This window comes from Nerophis ophidion, linkage group LG16, assembly GCF_033978795.1.
Source record: "Nerophis ophidion isolate RoL-2023_Sa linkage group LG16, RoL_Noph_v1.0, whole genome shotgun sequence".
Classification (NCBI taxonomy): domain Eukaryota; kingdom Metazoa; phylum Chordata; class Actinopteri; order Syngnathiformes; family Syngnathidae; genus Nerophis; species Nerophis ophidion.
The window spans coordinates 44172613-44190052 of record NC_084626.1 but is presented as its reverse complement, the minus strand read 5'-3'; the positions used below and the strand labels follow the sequence as shown (position 1 = coordinate 44190052).

Here is a 17440-nt window from a genome sequence, read left to right as displayed (position 1 = left end):
GAATAGCACGGCAAGATATAGCGACATTAGCTCGGATTTAGACTCGGATTTCAGCGGCTTAAGCGATTTAAAAGATTACGCATGTATTGAAACGGATGGTTGGAGTATGAAAGTATTGAAGAAGAAACTGAAGCTATTGAGCGAATAGCTATTTACGCTCTCCATAGCCATAGCATGGCCGAATAGCTGCGTTAGCATCGTCGATAAAATGTGCAGACCAAACGATCAGGACTTTCGCATCTTGTGACACTGGAGCAACTTAAATCCTTCGATTGGTAAGTGTTTGTTTCGCATTAAATGTGGGTGGAAGGAAATGTAATATAGTTGCAAATGCTTCTGCAGGTTATCCATACATCTCTGTGCCATGTCTGCTTTAGCACCGCCGGTAAATAGCATGTTAGCGTCGATTAGCGTAGCATGTTAGCATCGATTAGCTGGCAGTATAGCCGCAACCAAATATGTCTGATTAGCACATAAGTCAACTTTAACAAAACTCACCTTTGTGATTTCGTTGACTTTATGGTTGCAAATGCATCTGCAGGTTATCCATACATCTCTGTGCCATGTCTGTCATCGCCGGTAAAATGTGGAGACACTCCGGCACATTCAATGGGGGTCTGGCGGCAGACACTTTCGCATCTTCGGGCCAGTGGTGCAACTTGAATCCCTCCCTGTTAGTGTTGTTACACCCTCCGACAACACACCGACGAGGCATGATGTCTCCAAGGTTCCAAAAAATAGTCGATAAAACGGAAAATAACAGAGCTGAGACCCGATGTTTGCAATGTGTTGAAAATGAAAATGGCGGCTGTGTTACCTCGGAGACGTCACGTTCTGACGTCATCGCTTCCAGAGCGATAAACAGAAACGCGTTTAATTCGCCAAAATTCACCCATTTAGAGTTCGGAAATCGGTTAAAAAAATATATGGTCTTTTTTTCTGCACCATCAAGGTATATATTGACGCTTACATAGGTTTGGTGATAATGTTCCCCTTTAAGGGTTTTGGTCCTAAATGATCTCAGTTAGATATTACAGCTTGTTGCTGAGATTTTACGACCTATATTGACTAAAACATGCTTGAAACCAGAATATCAACTGTTGCAAAGCCGTCTCATCCACACTCACAAGTATAAAACTACTTTTTTAAAGTAATAATTTCTTATTCCAAGCATGAAAAAAAATCATATCGTTTTGTCAAGATAATGGCACTGGCCTTTAAGTAATTTCAGAATATTTTTCAACATATTGAGCAAAAAGGTCTCATTCTTTTTATACCAAGAAAAGTGCACTAATTAGTGAGAATATACTTATTTTAAAGTATTTTCGGGTTCATTGAGGTCAGCTAATTTTACTTGTTTTGGAATGTCTTGACAAGCCAAATTTTCTTGTTCTATTGGCAGATAATTTTGCTTAGTTCAAATAAAATGTCCCTCGTTTTTGTATTTTTCTTTTCTTGTTTTTGAACTCTGACATTTTGCAGTGTATGCATCATAGTGTTTGTAGCCAAAGCTAATTTACAACACTTGTCCCCAACAACAACATCATTGAAAATAAAAACAATAAGGCAAAGAAGAGTTGATGTTAATGATAATAGTAATAATACAGACAAAGTGCAGACTTGATAAAAGCCATTAATAATATGAATAATAATAACAGACAAAGAGCAGACTAGATAAAAAAACAATTCGTAAAAATTAGTAAAAACTAAACATGGGAACAGGATTGTTGCTCAATTAGCCGCAATTTAGTTTGTTTTTTGAAAGTGACAAGTGCAGGTATACTTTTTTAGTTGTATTTGGGGCGGTATAGCTTGGTTGGCAGAGTGGCCGTGCCAGCAACTTGAGGGTTGCAGGTTCGATTCCTGCTTCCGCCATCCTAGTCACTGCCGTTGTGTCCTTGGGCAAGACACTTTACCCACCTGCTCCCAGTGCCACCCACACTGGTTTAAATGTAACTTAGATATTGGGTTTCACTATGTAAAGCGCTTTGAGTCACCAGAGAAAAGCGCTATATAAATATAATTCAATTCAATTCAATTCAAAGTGTCAGGTAGAGATTTCCATAGTTGTGCTCTTTTTTTTTTGGAAAGGCAGTCTGGGCAAAAAGATGTTCTACGGAATGGAACCCAACAGTTGCCTTTTGACGTTGCTCGGGTGGTAGATCTGGTATCACTTTGCAGTCTTGTAATTGCCTTGCAGAGCAATTGGGGAGCAGAGTTATCCAAGCTTTTAAAGAACAGTTTGACTGTGTCTAACAAATTAAAATTGGTAAAACTTAAAATATTGTATTGGGTTCAAATTTGGCAATGATGATATGGTATACTCTTCTTGTCTAAGACTTTCAAGGCGCGGTTATAAAGACACTCAATGGTGTTAATTGATGACCGGTGTGCCTGGGACCTTGTAGTTAAGCCATATGATATGTTTGAAAGAATCATTGAATTCATAAAAGTAAAAGCTGAGCTAAGATTTAAGCAGTTTCTTATAATCTTAAAACAGCCTAGGTTTGCTTTCAAGGTTTTACACATAATTCAGCTGATAGTCTATGCATATGCCCAAATATTTTACTTCAGGTACTTGTTCAATGAGCTCCTCATTAACTTTTATATTCGGAAGGTTTGTTTGAGGTAGCTTTTTTATGAAGAAGCTGACAGAGTTAGTCTTTTTAGTGTTTAGGGGTTAAACAGGATGATGCCAGCCAAGAGGCTATTTTGACTAATTTAGCATTTAATTTCTCAGCAACTAGAGCACAGATGTATATGCATCTGTAGATCTATATCTATACACACATCTGGTAGGTCATTGATGTATGGACTGAATAGTATCAGTCCCAAGACACTACCCCAGGGGTAGGGAACCTGCGGCTCTAGAGCCAGATGTGGCTCTTTTGATGACTGCATCTGGCTCTCAGATAAATCTTAGCTGACATTGCTTAACACGATAAGTCAGGGGTGCTCATTACGTCGATCGCGAGCTACCAGTCGACCACGGGGGGTGTGTCAGTCGATCTCGAGCCAGGCTTTTAAAAAAAATAGACCTAAAAATTAGTGATCATCAATCTTCACCAAGACGTCACTTAAATGACATTCACGGTACCGGAGGGTCTTGTGAGATGACGCTGGCTGCTGCAAGGTCATTATTATGAAAATATGACCGAGAGGAAGGCGAGAAACACTTTTTATTTCAACAGACTCTCGCGCCGTACCTTCCGTCAAAACTCTAAAGGCCGACTGCACATTTCCTATCTTCACAATAAAAGCCCTGCTTCATGCTGCCTGCGCTAACTAAATACAGAGTCTCGGAAAACTGGCGTGCACAAGCGATTCCGAGACTCTTATTTTGTTAGCGCAGGCAGCATGAAGCAGGGCTTTTATTGTGAAGATAGGAAATTTGCAGTCAGCCTTTAGAGTTTTGACGGAAGGGACGGCGCGAAAGTCTGTTGAAATAAAAAGTGTTTCTCGCCTTCCTCTCTGTCATTTTTTCATAATAATGAACTGGCAGCAGCCAGCGTCATCTCACAAGACCCTCGGGTGCCGTGAATGTCAATCAAGCAAGCTACGGAATTTGCCGCCAATGTTTTTCTTGTAAAGTGTATGGAAGCTGGATGAATTAGATGCCAAAAACCAACCACTTTCATGTGGTATTGTACAAAAAGGACAACTTTTTTTCTCCTCCATTTGAAAATGTGGGCGTTATCATCATTACTGTCTGATTCCAATCAATGCAAGTCATCAGAATCAGGTAATACACCAACTTATATTCTTGTCTTTGTGAAAGAAAGACATCTATATGTGTTACACAGGCTTGTATTATCATTAAACACATTTAACTTGTTTACAAAAATGTCTCTTTCATAAATAAATAAATATAAATGATATATATAAATGAAGTAGATCCCTTCGAGTTGGTCAATTGAAAAGTAGCTCGCCTGCAGAAAAAGTCTGGGCACCCCTGCGATAAGTAATGAATGATTCCGCTGGTAATCACAGGGTTAAAAATAACGTTCAAAATTAAAAACATTCTCATGCATTTTATTCCATCAATCCAAGAAGTCGCATTAATGGTGAGAAGTATTTCATTAATTTGTTAGCTTCAGAATAACAATGTTATTAAAAAGAATAAGAGACTTATTATACTCTAAAAATGTTAGTCTAACTTAAAAATGCGCACATTTAGTTGTATTTAGTGTTAAAAAATATCGGTAACACTTGAGTATGGGGAACATATTCTAAGTAACAAAGACTTAAGAGTTATTTGGACACTAGGGGACCATGTAAGGGTTAGGGGTACTAATAAGCAATAATTCTGAGGTTATAAGGGAAGACTCTTAGTTAATGGCTTACTGCTTGTAAAATAAGGCCATGCAGAAAAAGGCATTAATAAGCACTTAAAAACGACTAATTAAGAGCCAATATGTTACGAATTTGCATGTTAATAAGCAACTAATTAATGGTGAATATGTTCCCCATATCAAAGTATTACCAAAATATAATTTTGCTCTCACGGAAATTCGTTTTCGAAATATTTGGCTTTCATGGCTCTCTCAGCCAAAAAGGTTCCCGACCCCTGCACTAACCCCTACCCCTGGTTCAATTTTGCGGAAGGAAGATCTCACATTATTAATGGTGACACATTGTTCATGGCCCTTTTAGATATGACTCAAACCAGGACAATGACTGTTTGGATAAGTTGAGTTTAGTCATTTTTGAAATGATAATGTCATGTATAATGTATGATGTCATGCCGTGTAAAGGTATAGTCTGTTTCCTCTGAGCACTGTGCTCCTGTGTCCATTAGGAGGCAGAAAGAAGCTTCATAAGTGATCTGGCAGCCTTGGCGCGGGTTTCTCTCCACAGTCCAGACTCCGACTCAGAACCAGAACCCAGCCATGAAGACCACATGACAGGTAATCACACCTTTCATACCAGTAGACATGCTGGTTCCAGTAACCTCATCATTTCAACAGGGGAGGGGAATACCTCGCTCATGGACCTTCTTGCCAGGAACCCAGCCCTAGATCCAGCCTTGAATCCATCGCTGACCCCAACGGTCGTCGCCCCGCTCATCAAACCAGTAAAGAAGAAGGAAAAAGAGCGCAAGTCTCATCTCAGTTGACACCAGATCCACAGCGATAGTTTTGTCACTTTTGTCGTACTGTAAATGCTCCAAAGACCACAGTCTCCTACAGTCCACAGGCACGCGGTCTACAAAAGCCATTAGCCATCTCTCAAGGACTTTAATCAACAAAAACATTAACAGCTGTGGCTCCTGGTGTCATTTGGCATTAGAAGTACCGTATTATTCGGACTATAAGTCGCAGTTTTTTACATAGTTTGGCCGGGGGTGCAAACCAACCGGCGGTATAGCTCGGTTGGTAGAGTGGCCGTGCCAGCAACTTGGGGGTTGCAGGTTCGATTCCCGCTGCCGTCATCCTAGTCACTGCCGTTGTGTCCTTGGGCAAGACACTTTACCCACCTGCTCCCAGTGCCACCCACACTGGTTTAAATGTAACTTAGATATTGGGTTTCACTATGTAAAGCGCTTTGAGTCACTGGAGAAAAGCGCTATATAAATATAATTCACTTCACTTATACTCAGGAGCGACTTATGTGTGAAATTATTAACACATTACCGTAAAATATCAAATAATATTATTTAGCTCATTCACGTAAGAGACTAGACCAGGGCTGTCAAACTCATTTTAGAGTGGGGTGGCATAGCTCGGTTGGTAGAGTGGCCGTGCCAGCAACTTGAGGGTTGCAGGTTCGATTCCCGCTTCTGCCATCCTAGTCACTGCCGTTGTGTCCTTGGGCAAGACACTTTACCCACCTGCTCCCAGTGCCACCCACACTGGTTTAAATGTAACTTAGATATCGGGTGTCACCATGTAAAGCGCTTTGAGTCACTTGAGAAAAGCGCTATATAAAATATAATTCACTTCACTAGATCAGGGGCCACATGGGGAAAAATGTACTCCCAAGTGGGCCGGACTGGTGAAATCCCTGCACGATAACTTAAAAATAAAGACACCTTCAGATTGTTTTCTGTGCTTGAAAATAGAAGCACATTCTGAAAATGTACAAATCATAATGTTGTTTTTTTTTTACACTTGCATGTTGCGGTTAAATATATTCTATCTTTATATGTTGTTTTTTATATTTTCTGAATGAACAGCGACTCTCTGTCGGAGTATCAGCGCTGGGGTCCGGTGCACCACAGTCTCGTATTGTCGCTCGGTCCTTCGGCGGAGTGCTTCGGAAGCTACCGGGTCACTCGTCTCCTCGGCCTGGATTGTTTACAGCGGCGGGAGGGAGGGAGGGAGTGAGAGAGAGAGAGAGAGCAGGCGGGCGAGCGAGCGAGGGAAGAAGAGCGGGTGCGGGTCTAGTGGAAAAGGGGCAAAACGTTTCCCTGCTTGCATCCCGCAAGTGAGCCATATACCACACCGTGATTGGTAGATTCCTTCAGCTCCGCACACAACGCTGTCAAGTTAAAGTTAAAGTAGCAATGATTGTCACACACACACTAGGTGCGGTGAAATTTGTCCTCTGCATTTCACCCATCCCCTTGATCACCCCCTGTGAAGTGAGGGGAGCAGTGGTGCCGCGCCCGGGAATCATTTATGGTGATTTAACCCCCAATTCCAACCCTTGATGCTGAGTGCCAAGCAGGGAGGCAATGGGTCCCTTTTTTTTTTATAGTCTTTGGTATGACTCGGCCGGGGTTTGAACTTTCAACCTACCGATCTCAGGGCGGACACTCTAACCAAGCGCCATTCATATAAAACTTGCGGGGCCGCACTAACATTAAACTTTCATATTAAGGTGGGGGCCGCAAAATAACCTCTCGCGGGCCGCAATTGGCCCGCGGGCCGCGTGTTTGAGACCCCTGTCCGAGCCGAACCCCTAACAACTGTCACATTTAGCGCCCAACCTGGCTGGACCACTGGAGGCGGTAAATCGCCTACGGGCTCTCGTAGGCGCACTCGTCGGCCTCGCAGCAAGCAGCCGACAACAATGTTTCCTGCAGGTTTGGCGGACGAGACGGGGGGGTGGCGGCGGCGGCGGCGAATGGCCCCCCGATGTTGTTAAAGAGGTAGAAGAAGAAGTTAAAGTTGTGGAATTTATTAAAGAAGTTGATGTTGGTGAAGAAGAAGGAAATGACAAAGAAGAGGAAGAAAAAGAACAGGTGGAAAAGGAGGAGAAGACTGGGGGCACAGGTGGTCGTGGCCCTCTTCACTTCCCGCTCCCTCAGAAGGGGGGGGGAGTAGGCTCAGCCAGTCGGAGTCCCGGCTTGTGTCTGGCTTGGGTGGCGTGGCCTGCAGACCGGCAGCGAGGCAGGGCACGCCGGACCCGACCCCGTGATGTCGGCAAGGAGGCGTAGCCGGTGGGATCGACGCCGAGATAAATGTCAAGTGCATGGATCGCCCACAATTATATAAATTCTTTTTTTTTTTTTTTTTTTCTCTTTGTCATGAAAAAGGGACGTTTTCGTCATGAAAAATTGAGGTTTTTGTGGTTGGTGCACTAATTGTAAGTGTATATTGTGTTTTTTTATGTTGATTTGATAAAAATAAAAAATAAAATTGTTTTTTTTAAATAAAAATTAATAAAAAATTATTCTGCGGCCCAGTACCAATTGGGCCACAGCCCGGTGGTTGGGGACCACTGCTCTAGGGCAGTGGTCCCCAACCTTTTTGTATCCGCGGACCGGTCAACGCTTCAAAATTTGTCCCGCGGCCTGGGGGGTGTCCTTATTTTTTTATTTTTTTATTTTTTTTCTTTGTCATGAAAAAGGGAGGTTTTTGTGGTTGGTGCACTAATTGTAAGTGTATATTGTGTTATTAATGTTGATTTAATTAAAAAAATATATATATTTTTTTTTTTATTTTTTTTTTATAAAAATGAATAAAAAATTATTCTGCGGCCCGGTACCAATCGGGCCCGGTGGTTGGGGACCACTGGTTTAGGGCTATATAAATAAACATTGATTGATTGAGATGGATGGATGGATGTCATAACGTTGTTAGCATTCAATCAGACTTTATCGTGAGGTTTTGTATTAGTGTTCCTAAAAAAATGGATACACCGGCCCCCAGACACATTATGTTCTCTAAATTTGGCCCGCCGGAGTCAAAACAATTGCCCAGGCCTGCACCAGACGGAGCCCGTGTACCACTCATGGCACACATACCAGCCTTTGAGAATGATATAAGCCATGGGTAGGGAACCTATGGCTCTAGAGTCAGATGTGGCTCTTTTGATGACTGCATCTGGCTCTTAGATAAATCTTAGCTGACATTGCTTAACACGATAAGTAATGAATAATTCCGCTGGTAATCACAGTGTTAAAAATAACGTTGAAATTATAATCAATCAATGTTTATTTATATAGCCCCAAATCACAAATGTCTCAAAGGACTGCACAAACCATTACGACTACGACATCCTCGGAAGAACCCACAAAAGGGCAAGGAAAACTCACACCCAGTGGGCAGGGAGAATTCACATCCAGTGGGACGCCAGTGACAATGCTGACTATGAGAAACCTTGGAGAGGACCTCAGATGTGGGCAACCCCCCCCCCTCTAGGGGACCGAAAGCAATGGATGTCGAGCGGGTCTAACATGATACTGTGAAAGTTCAATCCATAGTGGCTCCAACACAGCCGCGAGAGTTCAGTTCAAGCGGATCCAAGACAGCAGCGAGAGTCCCGTCCACAGGAAACCATCTCAAGCGGAGGCGGATCAGCAGCGTAGAGATGTCCCCAACCGATACACAGGCGAGCGGTCCATCCTGGGTCTCGACTCTGGACAGCCAGTACTTCATCCATGGTCATCGGACCGGACCCCCTCCACAAGGGAGGGGGGGACATAGGAGAAAAAAGAAAAGAAGCGGCAGATCAACTGGTCTATTTAAAGGCTAGAGTATACAGATGAGTTTTAAGGTGAGACTTAAATGCTTAAATTATAAAACATTCTCATGCATTTCAATCCAACCCTCCATTTTTATATCGCACCTGTTCAAGAAGTTGCATTAATGGTAAGAAGTATTACATTTATTATTGGTTAGCTTCAGAATAACAATGTTATTAAAAAGAATAAGAGACTTATTATACTCAAAATGTTGGTCTTACTTAAAATTGTACGCATTTAGTTGTATTCATTCATCCATCCATCCATTCATTCATTTTCTACGGCTTATTCCCTTTGGGGTCGTGGAGGGCGCTGGTGCTTATCTCAGCTACAATAGGGCGGAAGGTGGGGTACACCCTGGACAAGTCGCCACCGATATGGCTCTCACGGAAATACATTTTGAAATATCTGGCTTTCATGGCTCTTTCAGCCATAAAGGTTCCCGACCCCTGATATCAGCGGTATGTTGCTGTGTTTGTGTACACAACGGGACGGCTTTAGTAGCACAGCCTGTATCGATCCTATGCAGGATGGATGTGCTTCTCCCGAGTTTCCAGGTGAATTACAGCTGTCTATGGCCATTGGAGGAGAGTGCAACCACTCGGAAGAAGCACTCTCGTCCTAATGGGCTTTAAGTACAAGCCTTTATGGGGGATAATGTGGAGTAATGGTGAAGTCTGCAGACAGTTGTGTTTGTCGACCGCCGTCCAACAATCCAGCCCAGATTGATGGTCGGTTCGGAGCGTAAGGCGTGTCAATTAGCCCACATCAATGTTTCATTGGCTCTTTTCATATTCTCAAACTGCCCTCATGATCGGTGTGGCACCTTCACAAAGTGTGCTCCTCCAGAATATTCATCCAGAGGGTGTGTCCACCATCTATTAGGAGAGCTTACTGTGCACTTAATGACACTTCTCAGGGGCGGGGGGGAAAACCGTAGGCTGGGGTCCCGTAGGGGACTGCAGGGGACTTGTGGCAAGATGACCTGATTTCTCATTTTCTCTCCTCCCAGAGCTGCGGGCTGCAAAAGACAAGAAGGCTCCCCAGGAGGAAGGCGTCATGGTTCGGACCGGATCTATTTGGGTTCTGGCAGGACTACATTGGACGGTGTTTTCCACTTTGGATGGAGCCGTGAGTGGCTGAAGTTGATCTTCAATACGATCAGGTGAGTGTCCTCTCGACGACGGCATCGTGTCTGACTGCCAGTAAACGCACCACGCGTGTGAACGTCAGCGTTTTTAGGGTTTTATGGGCAATCAGGAATAAGTAAATACTCCATGGTGCACTTTGCCACAGATGAACTGGCACATACCGCGGAGCTGGTAATAAAGTGAGCCAAGGCAATGTTCAGGGAGTGATTTAAAGACACACACACACACACACCGTGTAACGGCGTCACCGTGGTTATTTTAGGGCCACAAAATAAGGTCGCTCTCCAAAACTCCCCCTACAAGGACTTTAAACCACATAGCTGACCATTTTAAATCCAGTTTATTTTTCTTTATGTTTAAATCTGACTAGGACATTACTTTTTGGTCACTTTTGAGTCAATAAAAAGAACAAATATTGCAATTACGTCTGTCCATTAATTATCATAATGTCTTTGAAGTAATCATATTTTTCTGTTTTAATTACATTTCTTTCAATTTGTCTATTTTTAAATTTCACAACTAAAGTCATTAATGTGAAGTGAAGTGAAATAGTGAAGTGAATTATATTTATATAGCGCTTTTCTCAAGTGACTCAAAGCGCTTTACATAGTGACACCCAATATCTAAGTTACATTTAAACCAGTGTGGGTGGCACTGGGAGCAGGTGGGTAAAGTGTCTTGCCCAAGGACACAACGGCAGTGACTAGGTTGGCAGAAGCGGGAATCGAACCTGCAACCCTCAAGTTGCTGGCACGGCCGCTCTACCAGCCGAGCTATGTGCATTATCATATTTTTAACCACAATGCTTGCTTATCTGTTTTATCCGGCGCTTTCATGTTTTTATTTCTATTTTTATCTATGTTTCTGTTTTATCTAATGTTTATCTAGTTTTTTCCTTATTTCATTTCCATTTTATTTTTTTATTATAAATTCTGACATTCTATTTTTATTGTTTATTTTTTTACTATTTTTATACTTTGTAGCACTTTGATATTTTAACAAAAGTAAAGTGCGTTACTAATTTAATTCATTATTATTTATTATTATTAACTAAAGACTTTTTGCCTCTCTATCACTCCTGGTACTAGGATGAGAGGGGATGCCCAACAATAACAGTGTAATACTTTTTCATAACATGGTCAGTACTGCCTAGTTTCTCTTGTTATATTCATATTTTACTGTTATATTTTTATTCTCATTGTTGCTTTTTATGTGTATTCTTATTGTAATATTTTTCTTTTTTTTTTTTCATTAACACCCCCATTTTTTTACTTCTTACTTTTTAAATTATATCTCAATTCTGTACACTGCTGCTGGAATTTTAATTTTCCGACGGGAACTCTCCTGAAGTTGATCTTCAATACGATCAGGTGAGTGTCCTCTCGACGACGGCATCGTGTCTGACTACCAGTAAACGCACCACGTGGTGAACGTCAGCATTTTTAGGGTTTTATGGGGAATCAGGAATAAGTAAATACTATCTATCTAGCTATTGTTAAACACTATCAAATTCAAAATATATTTTTTACTGATCCTCCCCAGCCCCACCTTTCACGGAGCACCATAAGTGACAACCCATCACCGTTCCTGTACAATGTTTGTTTAATCTTGAACAGGTTGTGGTGAAAATGACATTTACTTGTGCAAAATGTATCCAAAAGAATTTTCTCCACTTAGGTTATTTTTGCATAGCTGTTCAACTCTCCATGTTCCCATCAGGTGCGCAGCCATGGCTAACCTGCAGCAGGAATACCCCGGAGTCCTCTTGGGGATCCTGGAGGAACTGGCTAATATGCGTCAGTGGTTGACCTTCCAGGACCTTTGTCGCATGGTCAGCACCCGCTTTGAGCTGCGACATCTCGTCGAGCTCAGGAGTTTGTTGTTTGACGCTGCCAGCCGGGACCCCTGTTTTCCAGCGACTCTCTTTCGGGACCGGGTCTCCACCAGAGGACAGGGCCTGTCACCGATAGGGGTCGCTGCCGACATCGTGACGATATTTAATCTCATTCAAATGACGGGAGGGGTGACGGATGACTGCCAACCAATGAGAGCTCAGACGGTTCTTCCTGTGGACCAGTGCCCTGGCCCCAGTCTGCCTGGAGTCTACCAGCTGAACATTCCTGGTGGGGGAAGAGCACGGACTCACTCAGACTCCGCTGGCAGCCGTTTTGACGGACACTTGCTGTTTCCCAATTCCAATTACTCGGCACGCAAACGGTCCAGTCTTCCCCCGGATCCCGTCTCACTTATATCTCCTCCTCGGGTCAGGACGCGGGCGGTGTCTTTTGACTTGCCTCACACCACACTTTTGTACCCCAGCGAGGCCATGAAGAGTATTTACTTGCCTTTGGAGACAGACAGCGAGTCAAGTGCAGATTCAGCTCCCGTTGAGGTGTTTGAAATGGAGCAGGAGTCATCAGTCGACCAGAGGAGAAACGTCTTTAAGAAGGACTTCCACAACCAGCCGACTCTCATACCGCAGGTGACCGTCAACAGCGAGTCTCCCAGTCCCAAAGAAGAGAAAGGCTTCGACAACCAGAGCTTTGATATCATCCCTAACCCTTACCCTTCACCCAGCACAGTCCAACAGTCTCCAGATAAGCGGACTAAACATGAAGGTAGTGACGATTTACAGGACTCGACGTACTTCGGACCTGTGTCAGTCCCCGAGCGCTCTCCCAAACACTTGCAACCCCCCAGAAGCCGAAGACCCTTCTGGAGCAACAAGAGTCACAGTCTAGAGGACCGGATCAGCCCGGCAAGTGCTGGGTCAGGGCTTGAGTCTCGTGGCGTACAACAACCCAGGCGATCAACGCCTGCTATAAGCAAACTGGGGCGCTCTTTGGGAGGTGAGATTGGTGATACTGGAATTGATGGACTCAAGGCTCAAGGAACCCAGACCGATATTCCAGATTCTAGGCGCCTCCGTAGTCTGGTCCATGCTGACCGTCTGTCCTTCATGACTTCATTAGATGATCCCGAATTTGGTGAGGATGACATCAGTGCCATATTCCGCTTCTTAGATGACATAAGCATGTGCGGGTCCACGGGAGTGCTTCACCCGAACGATGGCCTTAACCAGGACACCCCGGAGGCCAGACGAGGCCGCCTAGGCCAACTCCAAAGGCTGTTCCACTCGCTGGAAAGCAATGACGATGGAGTAAAAGCCAGCGTGTGTAGACTCTTGCTGCGCATGAACCAGATCGAGCGACAACTGGAGTCACTAAATGACGTCAAGGCTGAGATTTCTCAGGTGTTGTCAGCTCTGCAGCGTCTGGACGAAAAGATCCCGCAGCCCGCCGTCGGTAACGGACATTGCACCGACGACCGATGGCTCGAGCCCCTCAGCGGCGTCTCCTCCTTCATGAGCCACCCCCTAACCCCCTCGGAGTCCTCCGAGCCTCAGCCTCTGTCCGCGTCGGGACACCTCTTCCCAGCCACCAGCACCAGTAGTCTGGACTGGAACAGGTGGAACAGCCCTCGGGAGAAAACCGACAGCAGCGGGGCTCAAGTCAGTAAAGACGCGTCATCTTTTCGCGGCTCAAAAAACCAGCTTGGAGAGAAAGGGAATGCCGATGCCAAGCAAGTAAACGTGTCAACCGCTGCCAAAGACTGGAGCGTGTCTTTCTCAAAACTGAAAGGTGGAAGATCTCCAGACGGAAAAAGTGGGAAGGTGAAGTATTCCTTGAACTTCCTCTACTTTGTGTGCATGAATGGCCATGAACTCAGTGGAACCTCTTAAGTTGACAGATCTGGTCAAGTAGACAATAACGCATATAAAAAATGTCAAACTGACGTCTTCTAGGGCTGGGCATATCGATACCTAGAGTATCGGTATCGTATCGATACTGGCGTGATGGTATCAATACTTCACCAAATTAAGCGAATCAAAAATGTGAGCGCTCCTCACCACTCCACCCTCCTCCCTAGTGATGGGTCGCGAACAAGATTTAAAAACACTTTAAAAATTCATCAAACCCCACCTAGTACCAACCTCGTCACGTCCGTTGTGTCCTGAGCAAGACACTTCACCCTTGCTCCTGATGGGTGCTGGTTGGCGCCTTGCATGGCAGCTCCCTCCATCAGTGTGTGAATGGGTAAATGTGGAAGTAGTGTCAAAGCGCTTTGAGTACCTTGAAGGTAGAAAAGCGCTATACAAGTACAACCCATTTATTTATCATTATCTTCAACCCAAAATAAAATAAAATAAATACAATTGTGTGAATGTTGTCTGTCTATCTGCGATCCGATCCGATACCGGAAGTGTCGTCATCTGATGGGGGGGAGGAGGGACTTCGGGGTATCGATACTTTTGAAAAACAAATTTGTACTTTTGCCTTTATTAATCACGGTGGCAGAGGGGTTAGTGCGTCTGCCTCACAATACGAAGGTCCTGCAGTCCTGGGTTCAAATCCAGGCTCGGGATCTTTCTGTGTGGAGTTTGCATGTTCTCCCCGTGAATGCGTGGGTTCCCTCCGGGTACTCCGGCTTCCTCCCACTTCCAAAGACATGCACCTGGGGATAGGTTGATTGGCAACACTAAATTGGCCCTAGTGTGTGAATGTGAGTGTGAATGTTGTCTGTCTATCTGTGTTGGCCCTGTGATGAGGTGGCGACTTGTCCAGGGTGTACCCTGCCTTCCGCCCGATTGTAGCTGAGATCGGCGCCAGCGCCCCCCGCGACCCCGAAAGGGAATAAGCGGTAGAAAATGGATGGATGGAAAATGTGAACCCTCCTCACCACTCCACCCTCCTCCCTAGTGATGGGTCGCGAACGAGATTTAAAAACACTTTAAAAATTCATCTTCAGCCCAAAATAAAATAAAATAAATACAATTAACATGACGCTTGGTGCGTTGGCGCACACACATCAGTATAATTCGCTCCGAGGTTCACTCAGACACACACACACACACACACACACGCGCGTGTGTTTCCAGTGCGACTCAATGTCTTGCTTGTAAACTGTAAAGTATTTTATTACACTAAAATAACGATAAGAATTTCTCAGTTCTTTTGTTTTGTGTTCATTTTTACAACTGTTTAATAACTAGTGTTTTCTTTTTTACTTAAGTTCTTGTGTGTCGTGAGGCGACTAGCCAAGTTCAGTATTTGTTTTCACCTTATTTGCACTATTTATTTTATTTTAATTGATATTATTAATTTTTTATTTGAATTTCCCAGTTCTTTTGTTTTGTGTTCATGTTTACAACTAGAGTTTCGTTATTTACCTTAAGTGTTTGTGTGTTTTGAGGCGACAAGCCAGGTTCAGTAGTTGTTTGCACCTTATTTGAATTACTTTATTGCTATTGGTATTACTTTTGTAATGAATACTTTATTTTCTTACTTAAATCGTTGTCCTGTGTTGTATTATTATCATAATCAATTAATAAAGGCAAAAGTACAAATTCCATCCATCCATCCATTTTCTACCGCTTATTCCCTTTTGGGGTCGCGGGGGGCGCTGGCGCCTATCTCAGCTACAATCGGGCGGAAGGCGGGGTACACCCTGGACAAGTCGCCACCTCATCGCAGGGCCAACACAGATAGACAGACAACATTCACACTCACATTCACACACTTGGGCCCATTTAGTGTTGCCAATCAACCTATCCCCAGGTGCATGTCTTTGGAGGTGGGAGGGGCCTATCCCCAGGTGCATGTCTTTGGAGGTGGGAGGGGCCTATCCCCAGCTGCATGTCTTTGGAGGTGGGAGGGGCCTATCCCCAGCTGCATGTCTTTGGAGGTGGGAGGGGCCTATACCCAGGTGCATGTCTTTGGAGGTGGGAGGAAGCCGGAGTACCCGGAGGGAACCCACGCATTCACGGGGAGAACATGCAAACTCCACACAGAAAGATCCCGAGCCTGGATTTGAACCCAGGACTGCAGGACCTTCGTATTGTGAGGCAGACGCACTAACCCCTCTGCCACCGTGATTAATAAAGGCAAAAGTACAAATTTGTTTTTCAAAAGTATCGATACCCCGAAGTCCCTCCCCCCCATCAGATGACGACACTTCCGGTATAGGTATCGGCGATCCTGGCCGGTATCGGATCGGATCGGTATCGATACCCAAATTTGCGATATCGCCCGCCTCTAACGTCTTCATAAAATGTTGTGCTTTTTAAATAGAGTTTTCACACTTTTTTCATTCGGATTCATCCTAAATCCCATCCATCCATGTTCTACCGCTTATTCCCTTTTGGGGTCGCGGGGGGGGGGGCTGGCGCCTATCTCAGCTACAATCGGGCGTAAGGCGGGGTACACCCTGGACAAGTCGCCACCTCATCGCAGAGATTCATCCTAAATAATCTAAGGTTATTAATTGCTGGCGTGATTTAAATGAACTTTGGAAAGACCCCAATATTTGAACACAGATGCTATTTTATTTACTATCATAGAGGAACATTTTCGAAACATTTTTACTGGAATGCACGTCGCTTATTTGCTTTAGAACAGTTTTATCTAAAGTCCAATCAGGGTGAAATTTGCCAGCGAATGCACCCGTCGCAGCCTCCTCAATTAATTGCTTGCATATGCATTGAGATGGTCACTGACTGTTAAAAAACCCTTGCAGACTTTCAGGTAACCTTCTGCTGTTAAGGACCAGGAGCATGTCCTGTCACAATAAATGGATTAATCTACCTACACGGTCAAAGTCAAGGTTTCTTTAGTGGTAAAATAGTTGTGCAGAAAATAGTAATTCAGCATATACAAACTATATAAAACAGTCATCAGTAAACAAGCACACTGTTCAACACTAAAATAAATCACCTAATGAACATAAAATCATTATGATAAAAGTGCTATGATGTGATCAAAAAATGTCAAAACTCACCGTGGGCTAGCCTTATTTAGGAGTGCAAAGTTACTATATGTATACATACAAACCCAGTTTCCATATGAGTTGGGAAATTGCGTTAGATGTAAATACAAACAGAGTACAATGATTTGCAAATCCTTTTCAACCCATTCTCAATTGAATGCACTACAAAGGCAAGATATTTGATGTTCAAACTCTTAAAGTTGATTTTTTTTTTTGCAAATAATAATTAACTTAGAATTTCATGGCTGCAACACGTGCCGAAGTAGTTGGGAAAGGGCATGTTCACCACTGTGTTACATCACCTTTTTTTTTAACGACACTCAATAAACGTTTGGGAACTGAGGAAACTAATTGTTGACGCTTGAAAGTGGAATTCTTTCCCATTCTTGTTTAATGTAGAGCTTCAGTCGTTCAACAGTCCGGGGTCTTGTTGTCGTATTTTACGCTTCATAATGCGCCACACGTTTTCGATGGGAGACAGGTCTGGACTGCAGGCGGGCCAGGAAAGTACCCACACTGTTTTTTTTTTACGAGCCACGCTGTTGTAACACGT

General features: G+C 43.8%; 2 protein-coding genes across 6 annotated transcripts in view; both read left to right on the top strand.

Moving 5' to 3' along the window:
- Positions 1–7878, top strand: part of LOC133535437 (evC complex member EVC) — a 40997-nt gene extending 33119 nt beyond the window's left edge. For 2 of the 3 annotated variants that reach the window (XM_061875275.1, XM_061875277.1), the window contains exon 19: positions 4799–7878. In XM_061875275.1, the coding sequence (XP_061731259.1) occupies positions 4799–5116 (318 nt within the window). In that variant the 3' untranslated portion in view covers positions 5117–7878. The remainder of the gene's footprint in view (positions 1–4798) is intronic. The other variant, XM_061875276.1, reaches the window with a different exon arrangement.
- A 53-nt stretch (positions 7879–7931) lies between these two features.
- LOC133535438 (major intrinsically disordered Notch2-binding receptor 1-like) overlaps positions 7932–17440 on the top strand; it is a 22297-nt gene continuing 12788 nt past the window's right edge. The window contains exons 1-2 of one of the 3 annotated variants that reach the window (XR_009802222.1): positions 7932–10076; positions 11782–13735. Coding sequence is in view for 2 of the 3 variants with exons in the window: in XM_061875278.1 (XP_061731262.1) it covers positions 11792–13735 (1944 nt within the window). In the remaining variant the exon portion in view is untranslated. Of the gene's footprint in view, positions 10077–11411; positions 11433–11781; positions 13736–17440 lie in introns of those variants that run through there. The other 2 variants (XM_061875278.1, XM_061875279.1) reach the window with 2 other exon arrangements.